The sequence below is a fragment of the Sphaeramia orbicularis genome, chromosome 6, assembly GCF_902148855.1.
Source record: "Sphaeramia orbicularis chromosome 6, fSphaOr1.1, whole genome shotgun sequence".
NCBI classification, from domain to species: Eukaryota; Metazoa; Chordata; class Actinopteri; order Kurtiformes; family Apogonidae; genus Sphaeramia; species Sphaeramia orbicularis.
The window spans coordinates 3,104,244-3,131,412 of NC_043962.1; the positions used below are offsets into that span (position 1 = coordinate 3,104,244).

The window sequence follows — 27,169 nt, forward strand, 5'->3', positions numbered from 1 at the left end:
TTCAGTGTCATTAGTGTTCATTATTCTTATTATTATTATTATCTCCACCTGTGTGGTGTGGAGGGGAACTACAGGAAAGCGTCAACATTTGATTAGTGTTCTTTTCTTTTCAGTTCTTTTCAGTTCTTTTTTCTTTTCCTTTTCTTCTCCTTTTTCTTCTTTTCTTTTCAGTATTTTCTTCTTTTCAGTTCTTTTTTTCTTTCTTTTCAGCTCTCTTTTGTTTCTTTATCATTATTTTCTTATTTTCTTTTCAGTATTTTTTCCTTTTCATCTATTTTCTTCTTTTTCTGTTACCTTGTTCTTTTAGTTATTTTCTTCTTTTCAGTTCTTTTTTTCTTTTCTTTTTCTTTCTCAGACCCTCTGTGAACCCTCTGACTGTAATGTTACAAACTCTGCCCACAGTTTAACACTAATGTTTGACAATAACTTCATTTGAGAAACACGAGATGAACTCAAGGGATGGAATAATAACATCAGGTCTTAATTTTACTACCCCCCCCCCCCCCACACACACACACACACACACACACACACACTTTTTTTCTTTTTCCCCCCCGTAAATTCCTCTCCTTTTCCACCTTAAATTGGCTGAAAATGACCCAGTTTGAACATGAGCTGCTGGGACGCTCCTGCCCTCTAGTGGTCACACTGAAAACTACGAGATCGAACTAAAAAATGAACGAAAATGAAGAAATAAAGTGAAAGTATCTGTGAATAAATGGAGGAAACAGGAAATATCACAAACTTAATAAACAGGGTTATAGTGAATCAATAAATAAACTAAAACTAAAAGAAAACTGAACAAAAACTAGTCAGTAATAAAAAGTAATCCAAAAATTGAAGTAAAACTGCTAAAAAATAAACCAAAACCAGAATAAACCTAGAGTCGAAGTCATGAAATTCCTCCAAATAAATGTTTAATAAACTACATCGTCTCAGATCGTCCTTTCTGTCACATGATTAAATCATCTGGAATATTTCAGATAAATCCACTGTTGTGTCAAACCTTATTTTCACTAAATAAAGTTGAACAGTGAATAAATGAAGCCCTGGTCTGTGTCTAAAGCACCATTCACACATGGGTCTGGCCAGGAGAGGACTGGGGTCTTCCATGGGTGGTCTGATCCGGATCATGGTGGTCGGGGTTAAAACCTGATGTTTTCAACATGTTTCATCCTTTATTCATGATCCAGATGAAGGCGGTGGTGACATCATTTACCTGAGAACACTGAAACTTTTACTTCCTGTCTGTTTTCACACCTTCTCCATATATATATATATATATATATATATATATATATATATATATATATATATATATATATATAATATATATATATATATACATATATATATGCTATGGATATTGTTATATTTTCCATATTCTACCTTATTTTCTATATAGTCAGGTGTCTTGCTGTGTTCACAGGTGCGTGTGTGTGTTTCCTGAACTCTGTCCTTTGTGTGTTTCTTCTTCTTCTTCTTCTTCTTCTTCTTCTTCTTCTTCATCCTTCCTCTTCCTCCTCTGACATAAACCCGTGTTCCGTGCTTCTGGACCCCGGTAACCCTCCGGTAACCCTCCGGTAAGCCCCGGTGGACCACCTGGGACCACCTGCGGACCACGTCAGTCCGGGTTTTCCTTTCGTCCGATCCTGATCCTGATCCGGGTCCTGAGGCGGCGCCGGTCTCCGCTGATCCCGGATCCCGGGAGTCTCCGCGGACATGCAGCGGCTGTGATGGCGGACATGGCGGCTCCTCTGGACCGGGACTCGCTCCCGGACGCTCTGGTCCTACGGCGTGTGCGCGGACGGACGGGTCTTCTTCTCCCAGTGAGTCCTCCGTACCGGGCCCGGCCGCCGGTGCCGGTCCTCCGGGCTCCGCTCCGGTCCTCCGGTGCTTCCGTCGGGTAACAGGTGTCTGTTTGTGTCCGCAGCGACGGAACCCGGACACCACCTGGATCCACCCCCCGCTCCGGAGAACCCGTCAACTCCGGACCACATGATCCGCTCAGGTCAGAACCGGGCCCGGTTCCGAGCCGGTTCGGGCCGTTCCGCCGCCGTGTGTACTTCACCGACCTCCCGTTTGTTTCCGATGCAGAGTAAACTTGGTGTGTGTGTGGTGTGTGTGTGTGTGTGTGTGTGGTGTGTGTGTGTGTGTGTGTGTGTGTGTGTGTGTGTGTGTGTGTGTGCAGATCTGCCCAGGGATGGGAGGAAGGATTCACGGGACGAAGGAGCCACTTACTTCATCAAGTGAGTGACGCGTTCACGGCCTCTTAATGTCTGGAAAATACACGGACCGTTCACGGCCCTAAATGTAACGTTCGGGTCTCTCTAAACTAAATGTAACGTTCATGGTCTCGTAATGTCCAGCAAATACATGGAGCGTTCATGGACTTTAAATGTAACGTTCAGGGTCTCTCTATGTAACGTTTATGGTATCTTAAAACTATATGTAACGTTCAGGGCCTCTTAATGCAGCGTTCACGGTCTCGTAATGTCTGGGAAATGCATGGAACGTTCGTGGTCTTTAAATGTAACGTTCACGGCCTCTCAATGTAACGTTCGGGTCTCTCTAAACTAAATGTAACGTTCACGGTCTGTTTATGTTCGTAAATTAAGTGTTGCGTTCAGGGTCCACCTGTGTGGATTAACTCGGTGGATTTAGGACCGTGACCAGCTGACCCTCTAATGACCCCACTGTGAACGCGTCTGAATGATGCTGCGTTCAGGTTCTCATCTCTGAGATCTTTCTGTACTTTCCTGTTTCTTCACGTTGTGGTGATGCTCTACAGATGTATGTTACCATGGTTACCATGGTTACAGGTAAACCTGACCCTCACATCCAGGTGTGTTGAAATAATCCTGCTTGTAGGTGCAGTGTGATGCGTTTACTGACCGTCCTGTAGAAATCCTCACCTGTCAAACAGTTTTATAAATAATCAATAATATTGATCTTGAACGAACACTTGGATCTTTGTGATTATTTGAATGAATGCATCAGTTCTTTTATTAACTGAGGTTTTGACGGAGAGGAGTAATTCTGTTTATTGTCAAAAATAACATGTTTTGTTGGTGGTTCTGAAACTCTGGGTCCAGTCTGAACCTCAGTACTTCTACTACAGTCCTGCAGTACTGGTCCACATTTGCAGTACTTGTACTTGGGTATCTGCAGTACTGGTCCACATTTACAGTACTTGTACTTGAGTATCTGTAGTTCTGGTCCACATTTGCAGTATTGTACTTGAGTATCTGTAGTTCTGGTCCACATTTGCAGTACTTGTACTTGGGTATCTGCAGTACTGGTCCACATTTACAGTACTTGTACTTGAGTATCTGTAGTTCTGGTCCACATTTGCAGTACTTGTACTTGAGTATCTGTAGTTCTGGTCCACATTTACAGTACTGGTACTTGGGTATCTGCAGTACTGGTCCACATTTACAGTACTTGTACTTGAGTATCTGTAGTTGGTCCACATTTGCAGTACTTGTACTTGAGTATCTGTAGTTCTGGTCCACATTTGCAGTACTTGTACTTGGTATCTGCAGTACTGGTCCACATTTACAGTACTGGTACTTGGGTATCTGCAGTACTGGTCCACATTTGCAGTACTTGTACTTGTGATCTGCAGTACTGGTCCACATTTGCAGTACTTGTACTTGTGTATCTGCAGTACTCTCTGGTCCTGCAGTACTTGTGTTTGTGCAGTTTTTCCGTCGGTGTCTGAGTGGGTTTGGTTTCCTTTCGTCTGCTGGTCTTTCTGGAGCTGTTTTCTGTGAATGATGCTGTTGTGTTTAATTAAACTGAATCGGTCGGTGAAAACCACTCAGACCATTACTGCGGACTTCAGCTTTTAGCCAAACCGATCATTTCACTTTTCTCTCGGTTTAATTCATCCATCAGGCAACGTCACACAAAATGTGTTTGGGAGAAAAACTGTCAAACGTCAAAAACAACTGGACTCATGTTCAGTGGGTTCTTTTCTAAATATTAGACTCCTTTATTTGTTATAAACACACACACACGAACCTTCTGCCTTTAACCCATCACTAGAACATGCACACACCACATGAGCAGTGGGGTTGACATGTCAAGTGTCTGGGGAGCTAAATGCCTTGCTGAAGGGCACATCAGCCAACAACTTTTTTTCTGCCTGTCCAGGGAATTGAACCGGCGACCCTTGGTCACAAACTGACACTCCGGCCTTCTAGGCATCGGCTGTGTAAACATCTGTCTGGTCTCTGCTCGTACGGGTCCTCATCATCTACAGCAGGCCTGTCAGACTCATGTTGGTTCAGTTCCACATTCAGCCCAGTTTGATCTGCAGTGGACCAGAACCAGTAAAATAATGACTGAAGAACCTATAAATGGTGACAACTCCAAGGTTTTCTTTTTGTTTTAGTACAAAAAAACCCAATTAAATGATGAAAATATTTACATTTTATATAAAAAAAGATGTGAATAACCTGAAAAAACTGAAATTTCATTTGAAAAAGTAGTGCAATTTTAACAATATTCTGCCTGGACTTATTATTTCTACATGTACATTTACACAGTGTTCCATAAACATTTGGTAACAGGTATAATATTATTAAAATTTTGGAGTTTGGAACTAAAATTTGAACAATTTCTCCAATATTCCATCTGTTATGAACACAACTCCAGATCCCAGTGGACCCAGAAATGCACCAAATATTTAATAACAGACAGAATACTGTTAAAAGTACACATTTCAGGTTGTTCATCTGTGTTTTTATTTATGTATTTATTTGCATTTTGTTGTGAAAGGATAGTTTGTAAATGTAAATACTTTCACAATGTAATGTTATTTTTGTCACTTCAATGTTTTCCACATAATTTTTCACAAAGAAAATTTGTAGTTGTCATTATTTCTGGGTTATTGTGTTGTTCTTTTGACTGGAGATCACATTGGTCTGTATGTGGAACCTGAACCAAAAGGATTTGTTCAACCTGGACTGTTCTGGGTCAGTTTTGCACCCTCGTCCTGCAGGGCTGGAATGGAACCTTTGTCGGGCCAGATTTGGCCCCCGGGCCGCATGTTTAACACCTGTGATCTAAAGCACAAAGTATGCACAGAGGGTACTGACGTCAGAAGGTTTTTCATACAATTTTTAACTTTTTTTTTGCATTTCATCAGCTTGAACCGTAAATAAAATCCAAATACTCAATAACTGTTATATTTTAACCCTTAAATGCCATGTTTGTAATGTAAACATATTTTGATGCAAAAAAAACACAAACTTTTTTTTTCTCAACACTAGATATAAATTATATTAGTTGGTGTTTGTTTTCATCCTGTCATATGTCAATGATTAACACCAACACTGGTTACTATACATTATTATTTTAGGTCAAATGTGCATCCGTGTGCATTTTGTACTCACTTAGTTCTAATAATGCATTAGATTTCTATAGCACTTTCCATTATTTGTTCACACTCTGGTGGTCATAAACTATGTTTGTCTCCACAGCTGCCCTGGGGCAGACTGACAGAGGTGTGGCTACCAAACAGCCTCATGACTAGGACAGAGCAGGATTTGAACCACCAACCCTTTGGTCACTGGACGACCCACTCTACCTCCTGAGCCATGGCTGGTAGGAGGGTGTTAGTGTAGGAATTTCACCGTGTTTACAATCTGCTGATTTTAGTGGATGGACAAAACAGTGTGACAATAATATGACCTTTAATTAAATAAAGTACAAAGTGTGCATAATATACTCACCTGGGTACCTGTAGGATAGTAAAACAGATAAACGTCTTCAGATCTTAAACCTAAACATGTTAAAACTGGATAATCGTTGCGTTTAAGAACTTGGTGTTTGGTTTTAATGTGACTGATCAGTTTGTTAAACCTTCAGTTCGTCCTGGTTGGACTTTGCCTTCACAGAACCTGCTTTTATTGGTGTCATGAACGTCTGCTTATCAGTTTGACGCCTCAGTCAGTGTCATGAAGAGTTATGAGGAGAATGGGATCATTCAAAACCTGGTCAGTGCACTGATGGTCCATGAAACAGCCCAGTTCTGCAGTTATTGTTTAGTTTTAAATGGACTGGACTCAGTCTGAGGAACAGTTCATGTTCGGGGGGGGGGGGGGGGGTCGGACTCATTGGTTCTGATGAATCTGAGCGTAAATCAGGTGGTTTGTCTAAAGCAGGGCTTTCAAACATATGGCCCGGGGGCCTAAACTGGACCGCCACAGGGTCCAATCTGGCCCCAGGGATGAATGTGTCAAACGCAAAGATTACACTGAAGATTTTAACTACAAAGGACGTCAGAGTTCCACATCCAGACCAATCTGATCTAAAGTAAAATAACAACACAATCAACCATAAACTAGAAAAGCACTCGGAGAGCGCAGACCTCCACCAAGACAGATCTGCCCCCCTGATCACCACCAAAATTGAATCATTTCTTCCTTGTGCCAGTATCAACATTTCCAGAAAATTTCCTGAAAATCCATCCGTAATGTTTTGAGTTATCTTACTAACAAATAAACAAACAAACAAACAGACAAAACACACGCTAACACACAAAGCAAAGCCATCACAATACCTCCTGGCAAAGGTAATAATGACGACTCCAAACTTTTCTCTATGTTTCAGAGTGAAAATAAAGTAAAATTACATAATGAAAGTATTTACATCTACAAATTAGCCATTAGAAATATGAATAATATGAACAAACTCAAATGTTTTAATAAAAATAAGTATAATTTTATCAATATTTTACCTCAGTTTATCATTTCCACATGTACATTATAACTTACAGATCACAGTGGATCTATAAATACACACAACATTTAATAACAGGCAGAATATTGGTCCAATTACACTGATTTATATGAAGACATTTCAGGTTGTTTGTATTATTCCTTTTTTTTACTTTTTAAATGTAAACTTTTTCAAATTATTTTACTTTTTTAAACTAAAACAATGAGAAAAATTTGGAGCTGTCATTATTTATTATATTATTTTTTTATTTAGTTATTGTTTTACCAGTTCTGATCCACTTTAGATCATATTGGTCTGAATGTGGAACCTGAACTAAAATGATTCAAACATCGTTGCTTGTTAATATCTTCAGTATAATTTTTTCATGTCATAGACTCGTCCCGTGGGAGGGATCAGACTCTTTGGCGGTGGGTTTATTTGACACCCCTGCTCTAAAGGCTCAGACTTTTCTTAAAACAGTGAAGACTCTGTTATGGCTGGTGAATCAGATAAACCCGGGGTGGGGGGGTTGGGGTGGGAGTGGGGGGGAAAGACTGGTTGTTTCTGCCCCTTGTAAACCCTCCAGGAATTAGACAGAGCCCAGTTGTTCTTTTAGTCGGAAATAAAACATGTCAAACATTTTTTGGACACGTGAGCCTCGGGTTCAGGTTCTGTTACATAAACCGACCCCCACCCCCCACCCCCACCTACCCCCCACCCTCCATGTGAAGAGGATATTAAATATCACAGCTGTTATTACTGGTCTTTGTTGTTTCTTCGGGATGAGAAATTCCAGCAGGACTGGGCTCAGAGTTTCCACATGAGGACAAGTCGCACCTGAAGCTGTTTGGATAAAAGTCATGTGACCCCGAGGACCAAGTTCATTGGTCCATTTAAGGGACTATGACGTTCTTTTTCCCTCCAGTTTCAGCCTCTTCTGTTGGTTTTAGATTCCGTTCTGTCTTCGTCTCAGTATCTTTCATCATTCCAGACGTTGAATAAACCTTTAACTTGGGTTGGATGATGAAAAATGTCCAAGTCCAGATTCTTCCTCTGGAAACTTTTCAAATTCCAAATGCACCTGTTTCATACTTTTAATATATTAATACAATATATAGTTTTATAGTGTTTCTCTTCAGTTCATGGAACCAGAAAACAAACCATTAAAACTGTAAATCTGCCTTAATATTGAAAAAAAAACATTTGATATTTATATTTTTTTTTAATCACTTGAAGGTTTTTGATCCATCTCCATTATGTTTAGAATTAACTGACTGATTTTGTAATTGATAGTTTCCTGTCTGTAAAATAATCCACGACAGAGTTTTTATGACACGACAGTTTTAGAACACTTTAACCCATAAAGACTCAGTGCTACTTTTGCATCAGTTCCCAAATACATTTTTCTCTCTATTTAACCTTTCTTAAGTAATTTATCACCATTTGTTAAAATATTTTCATCTGTATTTGGCCTTTTTTTCAGTGTAACTCATGAATTTTCCTAAATTTAACTCACTAATTATGTAGATGTTCATAAAAGTTCAGATTAAAGTTGAAGGTTATTATATCAGAAACAGAAAACTGAAGAATAAGTGACTTTTTCAACATAAACCCAGTGTGTCCATCCACTGTCACTGATCCAACTCCATGGGTTTTACTGGTGAATCAATGTTGTAGAAGATGACGGTGTTTCCACGGTAACTACGGAGCCTCTGAACGTCCAAATGGGTCATATCTGATGACCATGAAAAGATGAAAAACTGTATTTTACACCAATTATTGACATGATTTAATAGGATTAGTGGATCAACGGGTATTAAACATTATAGATGAGTAGATACTTTGGTTTGGGTCTGTATGGGTGGACCTAGTCACTAAAAATGTTCCAAGTTTTTTTAATTTATTTATTTATTTTTTACCCTTCATTTAACCTGGTGAGTCATTAAAATTATATTGACGATATTGGCCAAAGTTAGGATTTGGGCAGTTCTGGTATGAGGCTAACGACATGTCGCAGTATTAGTCAGATCAATGACGATGGAAGCGCAGTGCTGTTTACGATCTAAGGCCAGTGTGACGTCATCAAGTACTTTAAGTGTAGCAGCGACACAACCAGATCAGATCCAGACTGAACATCAGATGTGGATTTGTTAACATGCAGATGGTTTTAGGCTGATGAAGCAGTTTTTCAGATGCAGGACAGTGGATTCAATCTGTTCTGGAGAGTCAGCATTACCTCCACCAGGAGGTGTTGTGATCACTTTGCTTTGTGTTTGTTTGTTTGTTTTTTAGCAACTTTAGTGTAAAACTCTTCCACCCCTTTCCCAAATCTTCCTCACAGATAGGCCTAGGCCCTGGGACCAACCCATTCCATTTTGGTCCCAGTAGGACAAAGTTCAACGTCACAACATCTACAGTTTTCCATCTGTCATCATTGAGACATTTTCCAAAATTCATCAAAAATTCAAAATGACTCCGATTCTCCTCCAGTTGGATCCACCTGTAGCTTAGAACAATCTCTTGTATCTGGAACTAAATTGTCCACATCCACTGTGGAATGTGGACTCTGTGGACATTTACACTGAACATTGAAAATCCCATTTCCCACACATTTAAAACTAGAACTCAACTAATATTGATGTGAATTGACTCTAATTGGACAGACACATGACTGGGACCAGATTCAACTGTTTCTGCTGTATGGAACAACCTGGAAACTGTTGGATTTCCACAGAAATAGTCGATCCACACATGCACACTGTTCAGGGTGTTTGGTGGAGGTTTGTGTTCTCTGAACACTAGTTATTTATGTATATGGAGAAATCTATGGGGCCTAGAATAGAACCCTGGGGTACACCTTTAGTAATAACATTTTCAGATCAGTTATCGATGATCGATCAGTACAGGCAGCACTAGGTGTTGTTACCAGATGTGAAATAATGCAGATCACTGATTGGTCGGTCCAGAATCGTAACTGCATCAGTGCGTTTGTTCGTCGTTACATTGCGACATTGGACATTATTAATGTCGTGGCCGAAATCTGTGAAAATGTGGGAGCGGATGTTGAGGTCGGTTCCATTGTCGTATCAACTCTAACGTTACCTGAAAAACTTCAACTTTCATCTGGTTCTGGACTCAGGTGCAGCTGCAGTAACACTGAACATGTCACATGTTTACAGTGCGTCACTATGACAACCAGGTGGACTACTGTCGGACTGGTCTGTAGGCCGGATTTATCTGGACTGTTCCGTGTCACAGTGGGCGGTCATTGGACCATGAGGCGTTTACGGACCATCAGAGAACAGACCACCCGTTACATCCTTCATATTTGACTCATGGTGCGTTTGAGAACATTTGGTGACAGACGGCGTCCACACCTTGTTGACATCCGGCTGTTTTCATGCCTCTGGCTGTTTGCTGTGGTCGGGGTCTCTGTCTGGACTCGCTCCTCACGTCCCCGTGGACGAGTGTCAGGGTCTAAGTATGTGTTTGAGGACACGCCCACCTCCGGGACACGCCCACCTCACATACCTGTGCTGTGAAGTGAAGCTGTCAGACTAACGCTGTGATCAGTGGATGCTGTCATTAACCCTCTGGTATTCACCCAGAGCTCCTTTAAACACCAAAAGCACATGATATGCACAGTGTCGGACTAGTGTCAGAATGTTCACAGTTTGTTTGGAACTTTTTAACTTTTTTTTTTTTTTTTAATATTTCATCAACTTGGGCCATAAACAAAAATACCACATACTCAATAACTGTCATGTTTGTAACCCTTTAAATGCCATGTTTGTAATGGAAATCATATTTTTGATACAAAAAACGCGAAAAAAATTTTTTCTCCAATATCTACATAAAATTGTATTAGTTATTTTTTTATTTTTTCATCCTGTCATATGTCAATGATTAACTCCAACATTGGTTAATATACATTATTATTTTTTGTTCTAGGTCAAATGAAATGTTAAAATGTGTTAGTGTGTATTTTGTACTCACTTGGTAGAAGGGTGTTAGTGGAGGAATTTAACAGTGTTTATAATGTGAGGATTTTAGTGAATGGGACAGAATTTAAAAAGTCACACGAAACTTTTGAATTCTGACCTAAAACAAACTGTTATAATTGTTGTAACAAATTTCGTTTCTATTTACTTCAAACTTGTCACATATACAGAGGCAGTCGATATGTTGACATCAGCACATGCACAGACATGATGACATCAGCTGGATCGATGCCAAAATAAACTACAATATGTGCGAGGGGCGGGGTTTGTTGTGCCTGGAACCATTGTTTAACATTTTATTTGTATTTCATCAACTTGAACCATAACTAAAATACCAAATACTCAATAACTGTCATATTTTTACCCCCTTAAATGCCATGTTTGTAATGGAAACAAACCCTATTTTTGATGCAAAAACACACAAATTGTTTTTTTCAATATTCTACATAAACACATGAGTTTTTCTGTTTTTTCTTCGTCAAATGCCAATGATTAACTCCAATATTGGTTAATATACTTTTTTTTTTTTCTAGGTCAAATGTTTAATGCTAAAATGTGTCAGTGTGTATTTTGTACTCACTTGGTAGAAGGTGTTAGTGGAGGAATTTAACAGTGTTTATAATGGGATGATTTTAGTGAATGGGTCAGAATAATACAAAAAAAAAAAACATGAAAAAAATGAACAACTTTTAAATTCTGACCTAAAACATATGGTGAAAAAAAAACTTTATTTGTATAGCACCTTTAAAAACTGAGTTTACAAAGTGCTTTGACAGACAAAGCAAAAGTGCATAACAGCAGAATAAAAACATAGTAAACACACAACACAATAAAAGAGAAGAACACAGCAAACATGAAAACATGACTAACTGGGAATGTATCACAGTGGAGAGGGCAGAAATAACAGAACATGATGGTGTCAAATAGGAAATGAAGGAGTGAAATAAAACTGCATCACGTATGTCAACATAAATGAGTAAACAAAACAGGGTGAAGTTAAATATTCAACCTTAAAAACATTCAAATCTGACCTTTAATAACATGAATGTACAGTGTGCCTAATCTGCTCACCTGGACACTGGAGGGTTAAAGCACCGCTCTCTCTGGTCCTATGTTGGTCTCATATGTGGGTCTGGGGGTCCAGATGGTCTCAGGGGCTCTCAGTTGGGGGCTCCTGGTCTGGACCAGAGGGGGTGGACCTCCTGTGGTCCAGGACCAGACCGGCTCAAATACATGAAGCTTTTACTGATTAATGAAGATTTTAGAGACTTTTTCACTTTTCGGATCTTTTAACTCCTTTAATATGTCAACAGTAAATCAGAAGGATCCAAAAATGGCATTACAGCTTTAAAAATGTGCAGATGTGTTCTGGAGGACCGGGTTTACGGTCAGAGGGGTGGATCTGAGAGACAGGTCTGGGACATGTGTTAAAAACAGGTAATAATATGTTTTTTATATCCATCACATCATGACTCACCAGTAAAATGGCTGCAAATTACAGATTTGACACATTGTCGCTGTGGAGTGGAAACCTCTTGTGTCCAAAAGGGTTATTTTTCAGGAAATTGGAAAAACTATGTATGTTCTAAATTAATGAATGGAGTTAAGAGATGTAATCGCAAGCCATTTTCAACACTTTCTATTTGTTAAATATTTCTAAAACTGTCAGACCAATGTGAAGACCGACCAATGGAATCGTTTTATGACAAAAAAAAAAAAAAGGACTTGTGTAGATTTTCTTTCTGGAATGAATGGTTTCTTGTCTGAAAAGTAAAACAGGTAAAAGTCCTCAGAGTTGTTTTTTTTTTTTTTTTTTTTTAACCCATAAAATCCAAACAGCCACCGCTGCCGTCGACCAAAACTGTCTTCTGATGTAAATGTCTAATTCCTGTTGATCCACTGAGCCTATCAATCCATGTAAATAACTGGTGTAAGATACAGCTATTCATCTTTTCATGGTCATCAGATATGACCCATTTGGACGTTCAGAGGCTCCGTAGTTACCATGGAAACGCTGTAATTTTCTACAACATTGACTCACCAGTAAAACCCATGGAGTTGGATCAATGACAGTGGATGGACACAGTGGGTTTATGTTCAGTTAATGACAGATTTTACCTCTCAAAGACACTGTTAATTCAATTTTCTCTGTTTTTGATAGAATAACCCTCAACTTTAATTTGAGCTTTAATGAACATGTACATGATCAGTGAATTAACGCTGGGTTCCAGGCAACCCGTAACTCGTATTTTTCCCAACCTTCTACTGGTGAAAATGCACTGGAATGGAACTCAAACCTGTGACTTCCCACACATGAACTTGTACTAGAGCAGGCCTGTCAAACTCATGTTGGCTCAGTTCCATATTCCGCCCAGTTTGATCTGCAGCGGGCCACACCAGTAAAAGAATGACTTCTAACCTATAAATAATGACAAATCCAGGTTTTTTATTTGTTTAAGTATGAAAAAACCCAATTAAATTATGAAAGTATTTACATTTTACAAAAAAGATGTGAATAACTTGAAAAAAAACAGAAATTTCATTTGAAAAATTAGTGCAATTTAACAGTATTCTGCCTGGACTTATTATTTCTACATGTACATTTACACAGTGTTCCATAAACATGTGGGAACAGGCAGAATATTATTAAAATTTAGGAGTTTGGAACTAAAATTCGAACAATTTCTCCAATATTCCATGTTATTATGAACACAACTCCAGATCCCAGTGGATCCATAAATGCACCAAACGTTTAGAAACAGGCAGAATATTGTTCAAATTACACATTTCGAGTTGTTCATCTGTGTTTTATTCATGTATTTATTTGCATTTTATTGTGAAAGAATAGTTTTGTAAATGTAAATATTTTCACAGTGTAAATGTTATTTTTTTTCACTTAAATTCTTTCCACATAATTTTTCACAAAGAAAATTTATCGTCATTATTTCTGGGTTATTGTGTTGTTATTTTGATTTTTTTGGGCGACACGGTGGTGCAGTGGTTAGCACTGGTGCCTGACAGACAGAAGGTCCTGGGTTCGATTGGGGGTGGGGGGTGGGACCCTTCTGTGTGCAGTTTGCATGTTCTCCTGTGTCTGCGTGGGTTCTGGGTACTCTGGCTCCTCCCACCATCCAAACACATGCACTAGGTTAGGATAGGTTAATGGGTTCATCTAAATTGCCCATAGGTGTGAATGTGAGAGTGATCGTTTGTCTCTATATGTTCAGCCCTGAGATGAACTGGTGAAATGTCCAGGGTGAACCCCGCCTTCGCCCCTATGTAGCTGGGATAGGCTCCAAGAGACCCCCGTGACCCTAGTGAGGATAAGGAGGTTCAGAAAATGAATGAATGAATAAGAATTTTTTTCTTTTTTAATACAGTTAAAATAATACAGTTAAAAATACAGTTAAAATACATTTGCAATGTATCATAATTTCACAAATATTTCTTCACTATTTATGAGATTAAACTGTCAATTTAAAGTTTATACTGTAAAAAAATAATAATAAAATGAGATAAAATTACTGAAAACCGTAACAGAAGTATTAGTTCTGTCAGTTGAACCAGACTTGTTTGTTAATTGACAAATATCTTGTGTAATTACAGGAGGTTTCACAACAAAATGTTGAATAAATGTATTTTTGTGAATGTAAAAATGTATAAGCACTGATAAACTGTCCAAATACAGTTTTTATCACTGGATTGGACAACTGAGTCTCACTGAAAATTATATATATATATATATATATATATATATAGATATAATATTATATATATGTATATAAGATATATATATATATATATTATATAATATATATATAATTATATATATATATATATATATATATCTATATATATGTATGTATGTATGTATGTATGTATATGTTGTATGTATGTATAGGGAATTGATTGTTTAATACATGTAATATTCTTCATTAAACATTAAAAAGTCATAAAATATGCAAATCTCATGTAAAGTTAGGGCAAAAAACTGTATTTTAATTATGGAAAATTACCGTATTTTTATGAGATGGTTATTTTCCATTATTTAACAGTATTTTTTGGCACCCCAGCTGCCGGAATATTACTGTTTTTTTATGTTTTGTTTTGTTTTTTTTTACAGTGTACAGTTTCCTGAAAAATAATAGTAATATAATAGTAATAATATAATATAATAATAATAGTTTTGGACATAAGAGCCTCAATATGACACAGTTTCATATCAAATATAACCATAAATCAGTGTCAATATGTGTCAAATCCATATTTCTTTGTAGTTGAAACCTTTTATGACAGTTGTGTCTCCGGTGACACGTTTACAGTTTTATGGAATTCAATGACTGTAACTCCTGAACCGTTGTCGTTATTGAACGTCTTCTCAAAGCTTAGATTGGGTTCTTTCTATTGGTCTAGAAGACATCAGGGTAGAGGTCTGCATTGGCTGACATTAAACATTAAAATGTAAAAAAAAAAAAAAAAAAATATATATATATAGATATGTATATATATGCAAAATCTCATGTAAAGTTAGGGCAAAAAACGGTATTTTAATTATGGAAAATTACCGTATTTTTATGAGATGTTATTTCCCATTATTTTACAGTATTTTTTGGCACCCCTGCTGCTGGAATAATACAGTTTTTTTTTACTGTTTTTTTTTTTTTTTTTTTACAGTGTATAGTGTTTTTTCAGTTATATGAGCATGTTTTACCCTAATAAATCTACTTAATTTGTAAAAAATAAAAAACCTTTGGAATACTTGTCCAAAGGGTAAATGGAGTGGATGAAGTCCGTCCCTGCTGCTGAACTAACCTCCATCACATCAGCGTGTCTGGTGCGTGGCTTGGACGCTGACGCTCATATCTGTGATGTGGAAACAGATGGAGGATCAGCGGCTTCAGGACGCCGCCGTCCGTCTAATGATCGCAGACGTTAAACTGCCGTGGAATCCGTCCACTGGACTCCGTCGGCGCTTCCTGTCGGTGGGTTCAGTGGACGCTGCGGTGCATGATGGGCAACGTAAGCACAATGATACTATCACCAAGCCGTGACAAAGAGGCTTATGGGAAATCAGCTTAAGTGCAGTCTGCAGGAGTCGGACCGAGGCCTGTTCCAGTCGTCTGAGGCTTTACCATCAGGACCTTCACCTGATTTTAACCCTTTCATGCAATTGAGAACCTTAAGCAAGATTTTTTTCCCTGAGTGGTTTATTCCTCTTTAGGCATGAGAAAAACAATGCGATTGAATTTTTAATTTTTTTTATGAACGTGTATTTCTTGGACTTGTAAAATGTACACAAAGCTGGACACCATAACACGACACCACCAAGGAGAGTGGCAACAGAGCACGAGCAAAAAAATAATAATAATGTGGCCGTAACTTGATGAAGTAAGTTCAAGCAGCGTCTTTTTTAGTTTTGGTTTACTTTTTTTATTAGTGATAGTTAATAGTGATGGGACTTTTGTCTCTTTGAAGGGAGCCGTTCAATCAGGAGTCGTTCACCGAAAAGAGTCGTTCAACAGATTGGCTCTTTTATGTTTTTGCATTCTTTTGAAACACCAATGTTTGAATGACTAAATAGGCTCCATGTGATGACTGACATTCCATTTTAAAGGTGTTTAATTGGCGCGGCAGTAATATTATCTTACCGTAAAAAAGAATGGTTAGTTCAAATGTGTGGGTTAAATCCATGACATGAGAGGTGACATTAGACAAATGATGGAACTGGAGCAAAACATCCCAGTACATTCTGTGGACTAGTCTGTAGAATAAAATGAAGAAGAAATAAAACATTTTCTTATGAAATAACATTTATTCTCCTCAAAACAAGAACAATAAATGTGTGGAAACATACAGAAAAAATTGCACAAAACACAACAGTGATTAATCACTGTTACTAATCAAAAAAAATTTTTTTTAAATGAACGGCTCTTTATAAAGACTCGGTTCCCATCGTTCATTTCAAAGAGCCATTCAAAAGATTCGATTTGTTCATGAACGTCACATCACTAATAGTTACAAGACAATGTGGACAGAAAAACAACAACACATAAACAAAGACAAACTCAAACAATAAACAAACAAACCAAAACAACAACGACAGAGTACTGACAAACAACGACAACGTCAGATTACAATGAAAAAGATCATAAATGTAAAGAGCAACTAAACAGTATAGCTTGGTTAGGGTGACAGGGAAAAGGGGAAGAGGGGGTGTGAAGTGAATGAAAGAGAGAAAGGAGAGGGGGGAGGGAGGGGGGAAATAAGAGTTTTTGTAATAATACAAAAATATACTAATCATACCAGTAGCTAATTTGCTAGTATTCTTGTGGCGGTGGTAGCGGCGGAGGCAGACAATACAACGAGTTCAGTAGTTTAAATTTGTAAGAATGTGTTTGTATCAGTTACTGTTTGAGTTTATATGAATCTTTTTCATTTCTCTTAAGTAATAGTTTGAAGTCCTCAGTACTTGACACAACAAGTTGAGTCAACAAATTGCACGTTGTATCAGTTCTGTGTTCCATGTTGACCCACTTGATTGACAGTTGTAAGACTTGAAAATAAATTCAACCAACATCTCTTAAAGTTTTCTCAGATAATATTTCCAAGTTCAGCTTATTTGATACAGGAAGTTGAGTCCACAGACTGCATGTTGCATCGACTTGTGTTTTAAAGTGTCATAAACTTGACACTACAAGTCAACTGAAATGAACTCAGTCCAGCAACAAGTTGACTTCACGTAGTTCAGTTCAGTCAACTTATCTTTTTTTTTTTTTTTTACAGTGCATGCGTTTAATTTTTGAAGCAAAGAAACATGTATTTACTGATATACTGTATAAAAAACTATGAAATACCAACATTTTAATGCTGTGAATCTGATGTTTTCTCACATTTGAACATACTCTAATACTAGTTATTACTCACTTCATGGAGGAAATATGCAAAAAAAAAACCAACTTTCTGTTGTTAATTAGTCTATAACAGTAACAAGCAGTTGATTTACACTCAAACATGTTAGTGCAGATCAGATTTAACAGTAAAGTTACAGTAACGTCATTAATGCCAGTGTATGGGATGAAGATCCACTGTGTCGGCTGATCTGAAACTGAAACAACAAAACCCATGAATCTACAAGAGAACAGCTGGAGTCGAACTGTGCACTGGAGGGACCGCTGTGCATGAAAGGGTTAAAGTCATTATTCAGTATTCATCGACTTCTGTTAAACAGACTCAAAAACATCAGCCTTTTCTATTGACTCCATTTTCTCTTCCTGTGAAAGAATAAAACATGCAGATGATCATCCTGCACCAGAACTTTAACCAAGCATCAGCTTTCAGAATGTGATGGAGGTCGAATACTTCACAGCCTTTATTAATGAAGCCCCTGCTTTCAGACCCACAGACCACCTGTTACCACCTAAAGCACAGGTGTCAAACATGCGGTCCGGGGCCAAATCTGGGCCCCCGGACCCCCCCCTGCTAAAGGTTCCATTCCGGCCCTGCAGGATGAAAGTGCAAAACTGAACCTGAACAGTCCAGGTTGAACAAATCCTTTTGGTTCAGGTTCCACATACAGACCAGTGTGATCTACAGTAAAGAACAACACGATAACCCAGAAAGAATGACAACCACACATTTTCTGTGAAAATTATGTGGAAAAAATGTAAGTGAAAAAATAAGATTACACTGTGAAAATATTTACATTTACAAAACTATTCTTTCACAATAAAATGCAATAAATACATAAATAAAAATCGGACCAATGGCCCTGTATATCGGCCAAATTCAAAGCTTTGGGAAATGTATCCAGATCCATTTTCTCACCAGTTCTGTGTATTATTCTATTACAGAAATAGTCCGTGTTTTGGTCATATTCCAATCAGATCTGTAAAAAATTCAAATTCACACTTGATATCATTGATACTGATTTATTGGATCAGTCCACTTCCTATCTGTTATAATGGGAAAATTTTTCAAAGTCACACCAAATCCAGAATCAGATCTGGATCCAAATAATTTCAATCCCTTGTGTTGACATCATCATACAGAAGCTGTAGACCAAGTCTGAAGTCAATCACAACTGGAGTTTGGGAGAAGAGACGATTGAAATTTTTGTAACGGACGACAGACGACAGTAGCTAACAGCCTGTCGGCCGCTAAACTAAAAACACAGATGAACAACCTGAAATGTGTAATTGGAACATATTCTGCCTGTTCCCAAATGTTTATGGAACACTGTGTAAATGTACACGTAGAAATAATACGTCCAGGCAGAATATTGTTAAAATTGCACTAATTTTTCCAATGAAATGTCTGTTTTTTCAGGTTATTCACATCTTTTTTGTAAAATGTAAATATTTTCAAATTTAATTGAGGTGTTTTTGTACTAAACAAAAAGAAACACTTGGATTGTCGTTATTTGTTAGGTTCTTCAGTCATTCTTTACTGGTGTGGTCCGCTGCAGATCAAACTGGGCTGAATATGGAACTGAACCAACATGAGTCTGACAGGCCTGACCTGAAGGACAGGACATGCACAGGGCCGTAGTAAAGGACTTTATACAGTTAGTTTTTCACTTTTTTTTTTTTTTTTACATTTTATATGCATTTCATCAACTTGAGCCAAAAACAAAATACCAAATACTCAATAGCTGTCATATTTTTAACCCTTTAAATGCCATGTTTGTAATCTAAACAAATCATATTTTAAATGCAAAAAAACACAAATTACTGTTGTTTTTTTTCAATATTCCACATATAAATTGTACCAGTTATTTTTATTTTTTCATCCTGTCATATGTCAACGATGAACACCAACACTGGTTAATATACATTATGACCCCGCCCCCCAAAGAGGAGGAAAGGGTACTGTTTTTGATTTGGCTTGTTTGTTTGTTTGTTTGTTTGTTTGTTACACTTTAGCAGCAAAACAATTAGTTGAATTCAGACCAAAGTGGTTTATAGATTACCAGTGACCCAGAATAGATGTGATTATATTTTGAGAAAAGTGGGTCAAAGTTTACATTTTTTAGTTCTTTTAAAATCTTTTCTTTCTCCCATTACTTCTAAAGGGTGAATTTCACACGTCTGTAAAACATCAGTTTTGTTTCTATTTACTTCAAACTTGTCACACATATAGAGGCAGTTGATATGATGACATCAGCACATGCACAGACATGATGACATCAGCACATGCACAGACATGATGACATCTGGATCTATGACAACATAACCTACAATAGCTGCGAGGGGCGGGCTTGTTGTACTGGAACCATTTGTTTTACATTTTATTTGTATTTCATCAACTTGAACCATAAACTCAATACCAAATACTAATAACTTTCCTCCTCTTCCTCCTCCTCCTTCCTCTCCTCCTCACTTCCTCCTCTTCCTCTTCCTCCCCTCCTCCTCTTCCTCCTCCTCTTTCCTCCCTCCTCCTTCTTCCTCCTCTCCACTTCCTCTTCTTCCTCCTCTCCTCTTCTCTTCTCCTCCTCTTTCCTCTCTTCCTCTTCCGCTCTTCCTCTTCCTCCTCCTCCTCCTCTTCCTCCCCCTCCTCCTCCTCCTCTCCTCCTCTCTTCCTTTCTTCCTCCTCTCTCCTCCTCTTCCTCCTCTTCTCTCTTCCTCCTCCTCTTCCTCCTCCTCCTCTTTCCTCTTCCTCCTCCTTCTCTTCCTCCTCCTTTCTCTCATTACTCGTCTCCTGGTGCGTCTGTCAGGTCCTCACACATCTTCAGTCCTCTTCTTCAGGTGGTGGGTGTGTTTGTCAGACGTCTGAGCGTCTGCGTTTCCAACCTTGAACGCATCAGTGGGAGTTTTAGAGCCGATGAGTCACTGAAGCAGACGCTGAACTGATGAAACAGCAGCCTGATGGGAAATGAGGAAGAGGAGGACTGGAGAACACACAGAGGACTGACAGGACCCACAGGGACTACTGAACCCACCTGGACCCACCTGGACTGACGAGACCAGACAGGGACCACTGGACCCACCTGGACCCAACTGGACTCACTTGGTTGGACTGACCTGGACCCACCTGGACCTGGACTCACCTGGGTGGACTGACCTGGACCCACCTGGACCCACCTGGACTCACCTGGGTGGACTGACCTGGACCCACCTGGACTCACTTGGACCCAACTGGACTAACCGGACCCACCTGGACTCACCTGGACCTGGAAATACTGCATGAGGCTTTGAACCCTTCAGTGTCCACCCACAGAGGTCCTCTAATCATATAAAGAGGATGATCTGCACAGTGTCAAACTGTTTTTCATACAGTTTGTTTTTAACTTTTTTTTTTTTTTTAAACTTTTTTTGTATTTCATAAACTTGAGCCACAGACACAATACCAAATACTCAATAACTGTTGTAAGTTTAACCCTTCAAATGCCATTTTTCTAATGTAAACAAACCATATTTTTTTATGCGACAAATCACTTTTTTTTTTCAAATTTATTATTAAAAATTGTATTAGTTGTTTATTATCTTTTGTTCTGGGTCAAGTGAAATGTTAAATGTGTCAGTGTGTTTGTACTCACTTGGTAGAAGGGTGTTATGCTGCGTTCCAGTCCATCCATAACTCATGCTTTTCCATCCTTCTACTGGTGTAAATGTGGGAATGTTCAGTCAAACCTGTGACTTCCACCTGTGAACTCGTACTAGATCCATGTTCTCCCAGTTACGAGTTCTGACGTCTCGTAGCAATGGCGCCCCCCCATGGATGTGGTGTTTCTGCAAATTGTTTATTAAAACAAGGTATTGCTCTAACTTATTTATCTGCAAATGTTCTGCATAATCAGCAGCTGCTCTAGTGTTAGCTAGTTTTCAGTCCAATGAGTGCAAGAATAAATTAATACCAAATACGAATCCCAAAATACAAATAACTAGTGCTGGGCAACAACTGAAATTCTTAACCGCAATTAATCACGTGGATTTCTGTGATTAATCATGATTAATTGCATAGTTTTATGCAGGGTGGTTGCCAGCATCAACAGCGTGTATTCCTTTCAGTGTTGTTTCAGACTGCAGTACTCCGCTGATAAAAATAATTGCACATGTCAGTGCTTCCAAACACCTGTGTCCCCCCCCCCACCATCTGAAGACATTTAAAATGAAAACGTCCATGGAACAGACCGCTACTGTTACACATGTTTATGTCCACACCAGTTTATTTCTGGTTGTGAGTGATTGACAGGAGTCTTAAGCCCACCCCTAATGCTGTCATTGGTTGAAACGTATGATGACACTGATTGTCAACCAACCCTGATCCACATCCCCCTGTTCCTGTGAGCCATGGTTTACCTACGAGTGTTCACACAGCCAGAGCAACGGACTGAAAAAGAATATGTGATGTTCAGTTGTTCAAAGTAAACAAGGGGGCCCTCTAGTGGTGGGAAAAGTTGCACTAACATATGTTTTGTACTTTCGGTGTTCCCGTAGCCAGTTCAGACATAAGAAGGAACTAACAGACACGTTTCTTTCACTCCGTTTGTATGGCCCCAAAAACGTTTGCCTGTGAGTTTTCTGTTCAGTTGTTGTCAGAATGAATAGTATCAAATATCTCTGACGTGAACCTTTGTTTCTGGATAAAAAGACGTTGTAAATCTTAAATTAATCTGTAAATGCTAACCGTTAGCGTGTCTATGGATTTTCCCATTCAAGTTAGCATCGAGTTAGCGATCTTTTTCCCATTCATTTACATGTATAATGCCATGTAAATGTACTAAGGCAGTGAACAGAACTCAGACATATTTTGTTTGTATGTGTCAGTTTTACAGTGAGTCTACAGGAACAGATTTGGACACAAGTTTTGGGCGTCCGGCTTTTCTTGGTAAACCTGTTGTCTATCTGCAGCTAATGCTACACACACACAAGCAGAAGAATAGGAGTTAGAATAAAATGGCATTAACGTTAGATTTAAAAAAAGTGTGGTTATTTAATGAATGCGTTAACTTGGTAATAACGCATTAACTTGCCCAGCCCTACAAAAATATAATATAAAAGGTAGAACAGCTTCTCTTGCCTTATGCACCGTTTTTCCTCCTCTGTTTCCATCAATACCTAAGAAGCAAGCACCGTTAGCAACGGAAATGATTGTAAATGAACATAACGTACGGTCCACCATGCTGGTTTGTTTACATCTTTCTCCCACAATTCCTTGCGCTCAGGCAGTTCGGCGTGACTTGCCTGGAACGTTACAAAGTCGTGAGTCGTGGTTTGAAGTCGTGACTTACGGGCTCAAAAAATGGCCTCGAATGCAGCATTAGTGTAGGAATTTAACTTTGTTTATAATGTGATGATTTAGTGGACTTTAAAAAATCAGGCAAAAATGAACAACTTTTGAATTCTGACCTCAAACAAATTTGGAAAATAATATGACCTTTTAACATGAGGTGCAAACTGTGCGTAATATGCTCCCCTGGGTACCACAGGGTTAATTGTGAACTGGTCTTATTACACCGCCCATGGATTTCAGCAGCTTCGTCTAACGGTTAAATGTAAAACTAATATCATTTCTAGAGCTGTTTTTGTCGAGTTTAGAATTTTATTTTTTTTAAGTATCAGAGAAAATCCAACGTTTTTCTGTCTAACATTAAAACAAATGACCTTTTCTAACATGAGGCAGCTTTAACAGCTAATTTAACGGGTATTGAAAGTGAGAGGAATTATATTTTTCAGATATCCACTTACACCCATCAGTCTGAAGAACTTGAACTTTTATTCATTCTAACTCAATAGTCTTCATCTCTAACAACAACTTAAAAAAATGAGTAAGTTTATTACATAGAACATCATGACGGGCTCCATTTGCATATTGTGGCATGCTTGCTGCAGTGCATTGTGGGTATTGGGCATGTTGCTTGATTGTGTGTTGTTTTTCTGTGCAGGGCTTCAGCAGGTTGTGGTGTTGGTGTGAATTTGGGGTTAATGTGTGTCTGCTAATGTTTATTGGCCTGTTTGTGTTGGTTTTGCATTTTTGTTGAGGTGCACCATGAGTGAAAGCCATAGGCTGAACAACACCTGAACAGTTCATCTGTGATTGTTGTTATTCTAAATTCAATCAGTGAATCTAACTGATGTCACAGTTTTCAAATTTATTCAATAATATAATTGTAAACAGTAGAGGTCTGCCATAGGTTTCAGCAGCTTCGTCTAACAGTCAAATGTAAAACTAATATCATTTCTAAAGATGTTTTTGTTGAGTTTAGAATTTTTTTTTTATAAGTATCAGAGAGAAAATCCAACGTTTTTCTGTCTAACATTAAACAAATGACCTTTTCGAACATGAAGCAGCTTTAACAGCTAATTTAACGGTTACTGAAAGTGAGAGGACAGACAGTTCAGGGACAGAATGTTGTGTTTTGTTGTAAACTTCGATTAAAACTATTAATCCTGAATGTTCTTGAAGTCACTGCTGATTTAATCTCAAATAAACCCAGTCATGGATGAGCAGAGCTGTTTCTGGGATGAACATCCTCTGGTCTTTGTCCTGTGATGAAACAGACGCTTTGTTCAGACCGAGTCAAAGACGCGCCGGTTCAGAGGACGCCGGCGTCCGTCCACAACGGCCGCCGTTGTTTCCTGAAGGTGTGAACGGTTTGTGTTTGTTTTGGAGCCCAAAGTTGAGGCTGATTCAGTGTAAATGTCAGCTGAAGGACGGCGTCTGAATCCACGGCTCTGTTCTATATTTAATGATGTTGACTGGGTGGAAAGGCGCCGTTTCAGCCTCGAACAGGCTTCAGCTTCAGGTCAATCAGTAACGTCCACAGGTGTCCTCGGGTCAATCATTCCCTGGTTGTCAGAGCTTCGAGTAAAAGAACAGAAACTTATGTAACCAGGCTGATAGTGTCGCTGTTGGGTGGAAACCTCGTAACTCCGTTTTTGGTCTTTTTTTTTTTTTTTTTTTGATGGTTTAGAAATATTCAGCCAATGAAAAGTGTTGAAAACGGCTTTTGACTACATCTCTTAACTCCATTCATTTATTCAGAATATACATGTTTTTTTATAGTTTCCTGAAAAAATAACCCTTTTGGACATAAGAGCTTTACAGATGTTTTTCCATAATTAATGAAGTAAATTTTTTTTACTGTGGCACACTGTTTTAATCCTTTATTACATATAATAATGATAAATAATGTACACATATTTAAAGTTAAGTTCTTCCTGAAAAAAGGTGCAAAAGAATTGACCAAAAAAAAAACATGGGTGGCCGTGGCTCAGATGGTAGAGTCCAATAACTGAAGGGTTGGCGGTTTGAAACCCGCTCTGTCCCAGTCATGTTCTGTTGTGTCCTTGGGCAAGACACTTCACCCCTTTGCCTCCAGACAGAAAGTGATAAACTGTGTGAAAACCATGAAATAAAAACAGTTATAATGCAGCTAATCTGATGTTTTCTCACATTTGATCAAAGTCTAATACTAGCTGTTACTCAGTTAATGGAGATATATGCAAAAAACAAAACAAAAAACTATTAGTTACAGAAAACTGTTAATTACAGTCTAATAATAACAACGGGTAATTGATTTCCAGTCAAACATGTCAGTGCAGATCAGGTTTATCTAGAACAGCAGAGTTACAGTAATGGTCTGAATGTCAGTGTATTATGGGATGGTGCATTAGTGTCCACTGTGTTGGCTGAAATGGAACTAAACCAACAAAACCCATGAATATACAAGAGAACAGCTGGAGAAGAACTGACCACTGGAGTGACCACTGGAGTGACCACCGTGCATGAAAGGGTTCATTTTTTATGCTGCTTTTTTTTTTTTTTTTTTAGATATTTATGCCATTAGGGTTTTGTTTAATATATTTTATTTTATATACTCTTTTATATACATTATTTATTTTTTTGGCAGCTAGGATGATTGCACTTTTTAAATTTTGTTGTAGCTGTACAATGACAGTAAAGACATTCTATTCTATTATTCTATCTATTCTATTCTATTCTATTCTATTCTATTCTACTATTCTATTCCTACTGCAAAAAGAGCTATCAGAATAATTCACAATGTAGGGTATTGTGAACACACCAATCCACTATTTTTAAAGTCTAAAATAATAAAATATAATGATATGGTGAATTCCACACAGCACAATTTCTGTACAAAGCCAAAAATAATCCATTACCAAACCATTAAAAAAAAAAATGTTTCAGGAAAGAGAGGGAGGGTAGAAATTAAGGGAAATGACAAATTTTAAGATACAAAGATGTCGAACCACGAAGACAAGATTCTGTTGATCCAATAATGGTGTAAGACTATGGAACAGACTGAGTGTGGAGCTGAAACAATGTCCAAACATCAGACAGTTTCAAAACAAATACAAACAAAATTTTTACAAAATACACAGAGTAAAGGGCCTGGGGGGGGCAGTTGTTTTTCATAGTGGGGCTTTGACACATATGTGCTGATAATATCTAGTTTATATATGGATATATGAACATATTATTACTATATAGGACAATGTAGAATTTATGAATTATATTATATATGTATAGTTGTTTGTTTGTTTTGTTGTTTGTTTTGTTGTTTGTTGTTGTTTTTGTTCTTTTTTTAGTTTTTATTATTATCTGGTAGGAAAAGTTATAAATGAGTATTATCATATTAGTGTATACAGGGAAAAGGATGTGTGATATTGTTATATAGTGGTTGTTGTTTATTATTATTATTATTATTATTATTATTATTATTATTATTATTATTATATTAATATTCATGCAAAAATAGTAATTGCTATATTGTGATCATAAGGAATTGAAATTGGGGGTAGGAGTACGTAAGTTTATACTTCTTCCTACTCCTTTTCGAGCATGTATAATTTAATTTCATTTGTTTTATTATTATTATTATTATTATTATTATTATTATTATTATTATCAGTAGTAGTAGTAGTAGTATTATTTATTTACTATTACTATTATGTATTTATTTATTTTGTTGTTGTTTGCTATCAATCATTTTTGTACCAGCACTTATATTTGTTGGTTGATTTTTTTTTTTTCTTTTTTCACTGTCTACATGCTCAAAATAAAGATTCTATTCTATTTATTCTATTCTATTCTATTCTATTCTATTCTAACAGCACAGTGACAGTAATGGTCTGAATGTCAGTGTATTATGGGATGGTGCCTAAGCGTCCACTGTGTGTCTGATGTGGAACTAAAACAACCAAACCCATGAATATAAGAGAACAGCTGAAGAACAGATGAACACTGGACCGAACACTGGGAATGAAAGGGTTAAATTCAACTAAATTATGTCTGAAACACCAAAAGTAGCACAAACATGTTCCTGTGTTTTCGTTTTTAAAGCTCAGTTGAAGACGTGGTTCAGATTGTAAAAGGACACAAATAAAAAGCTGAAACTGAAGCCTAAAAACCTCCTGCATCTGCTTTAAACGTCACATGCACAGATCTGTGGTTCGGATTCCCCCTCAACGCTGTGT

At 37.9% G+C, this 27,169-nt stretch overlaps 1 protein-coding gene and 1 long non-coding RNA gene across 2 annotated transcripts in view; both read left to right on the plus strand.

Annotated features, from left to right (window-relative positions):
* Positions 1-1,520: 1,520 nt before the first annotated feature.
* The window catches only part of LOC115421219 (pleckstrin homology domain-containing family A member 7-like), a 154,296-nt gene continuing 128,647 nt past the window's right edge, over positions 1,521-27,169 (plus strand). The window contains 3 exon segments of the mRNA XM_030137002.1: positions 1,521-1,829; positions 1,934-2,011; positions 2,192-2,249. Of these exon segments, the coding sequence (XP_029992862.1) occupies positions 2,204-2,249 (46 nt within the window). The 5' untranslated portion in view covers positions 1,521-1,829; positions 1,934-2,011; positions 2,192-2,203.
* LOC115421224 (uncharacterized) lies at positions 10,611-11,430 on the plus strand. Its single transcript, XR_003935648.1, has 2 exons — positions 10,611-10,680; positions 11,264-11,430. It is a non-coding gene; the product is annotated as an uncharacterized LOC115421224 (long non-coding RNA).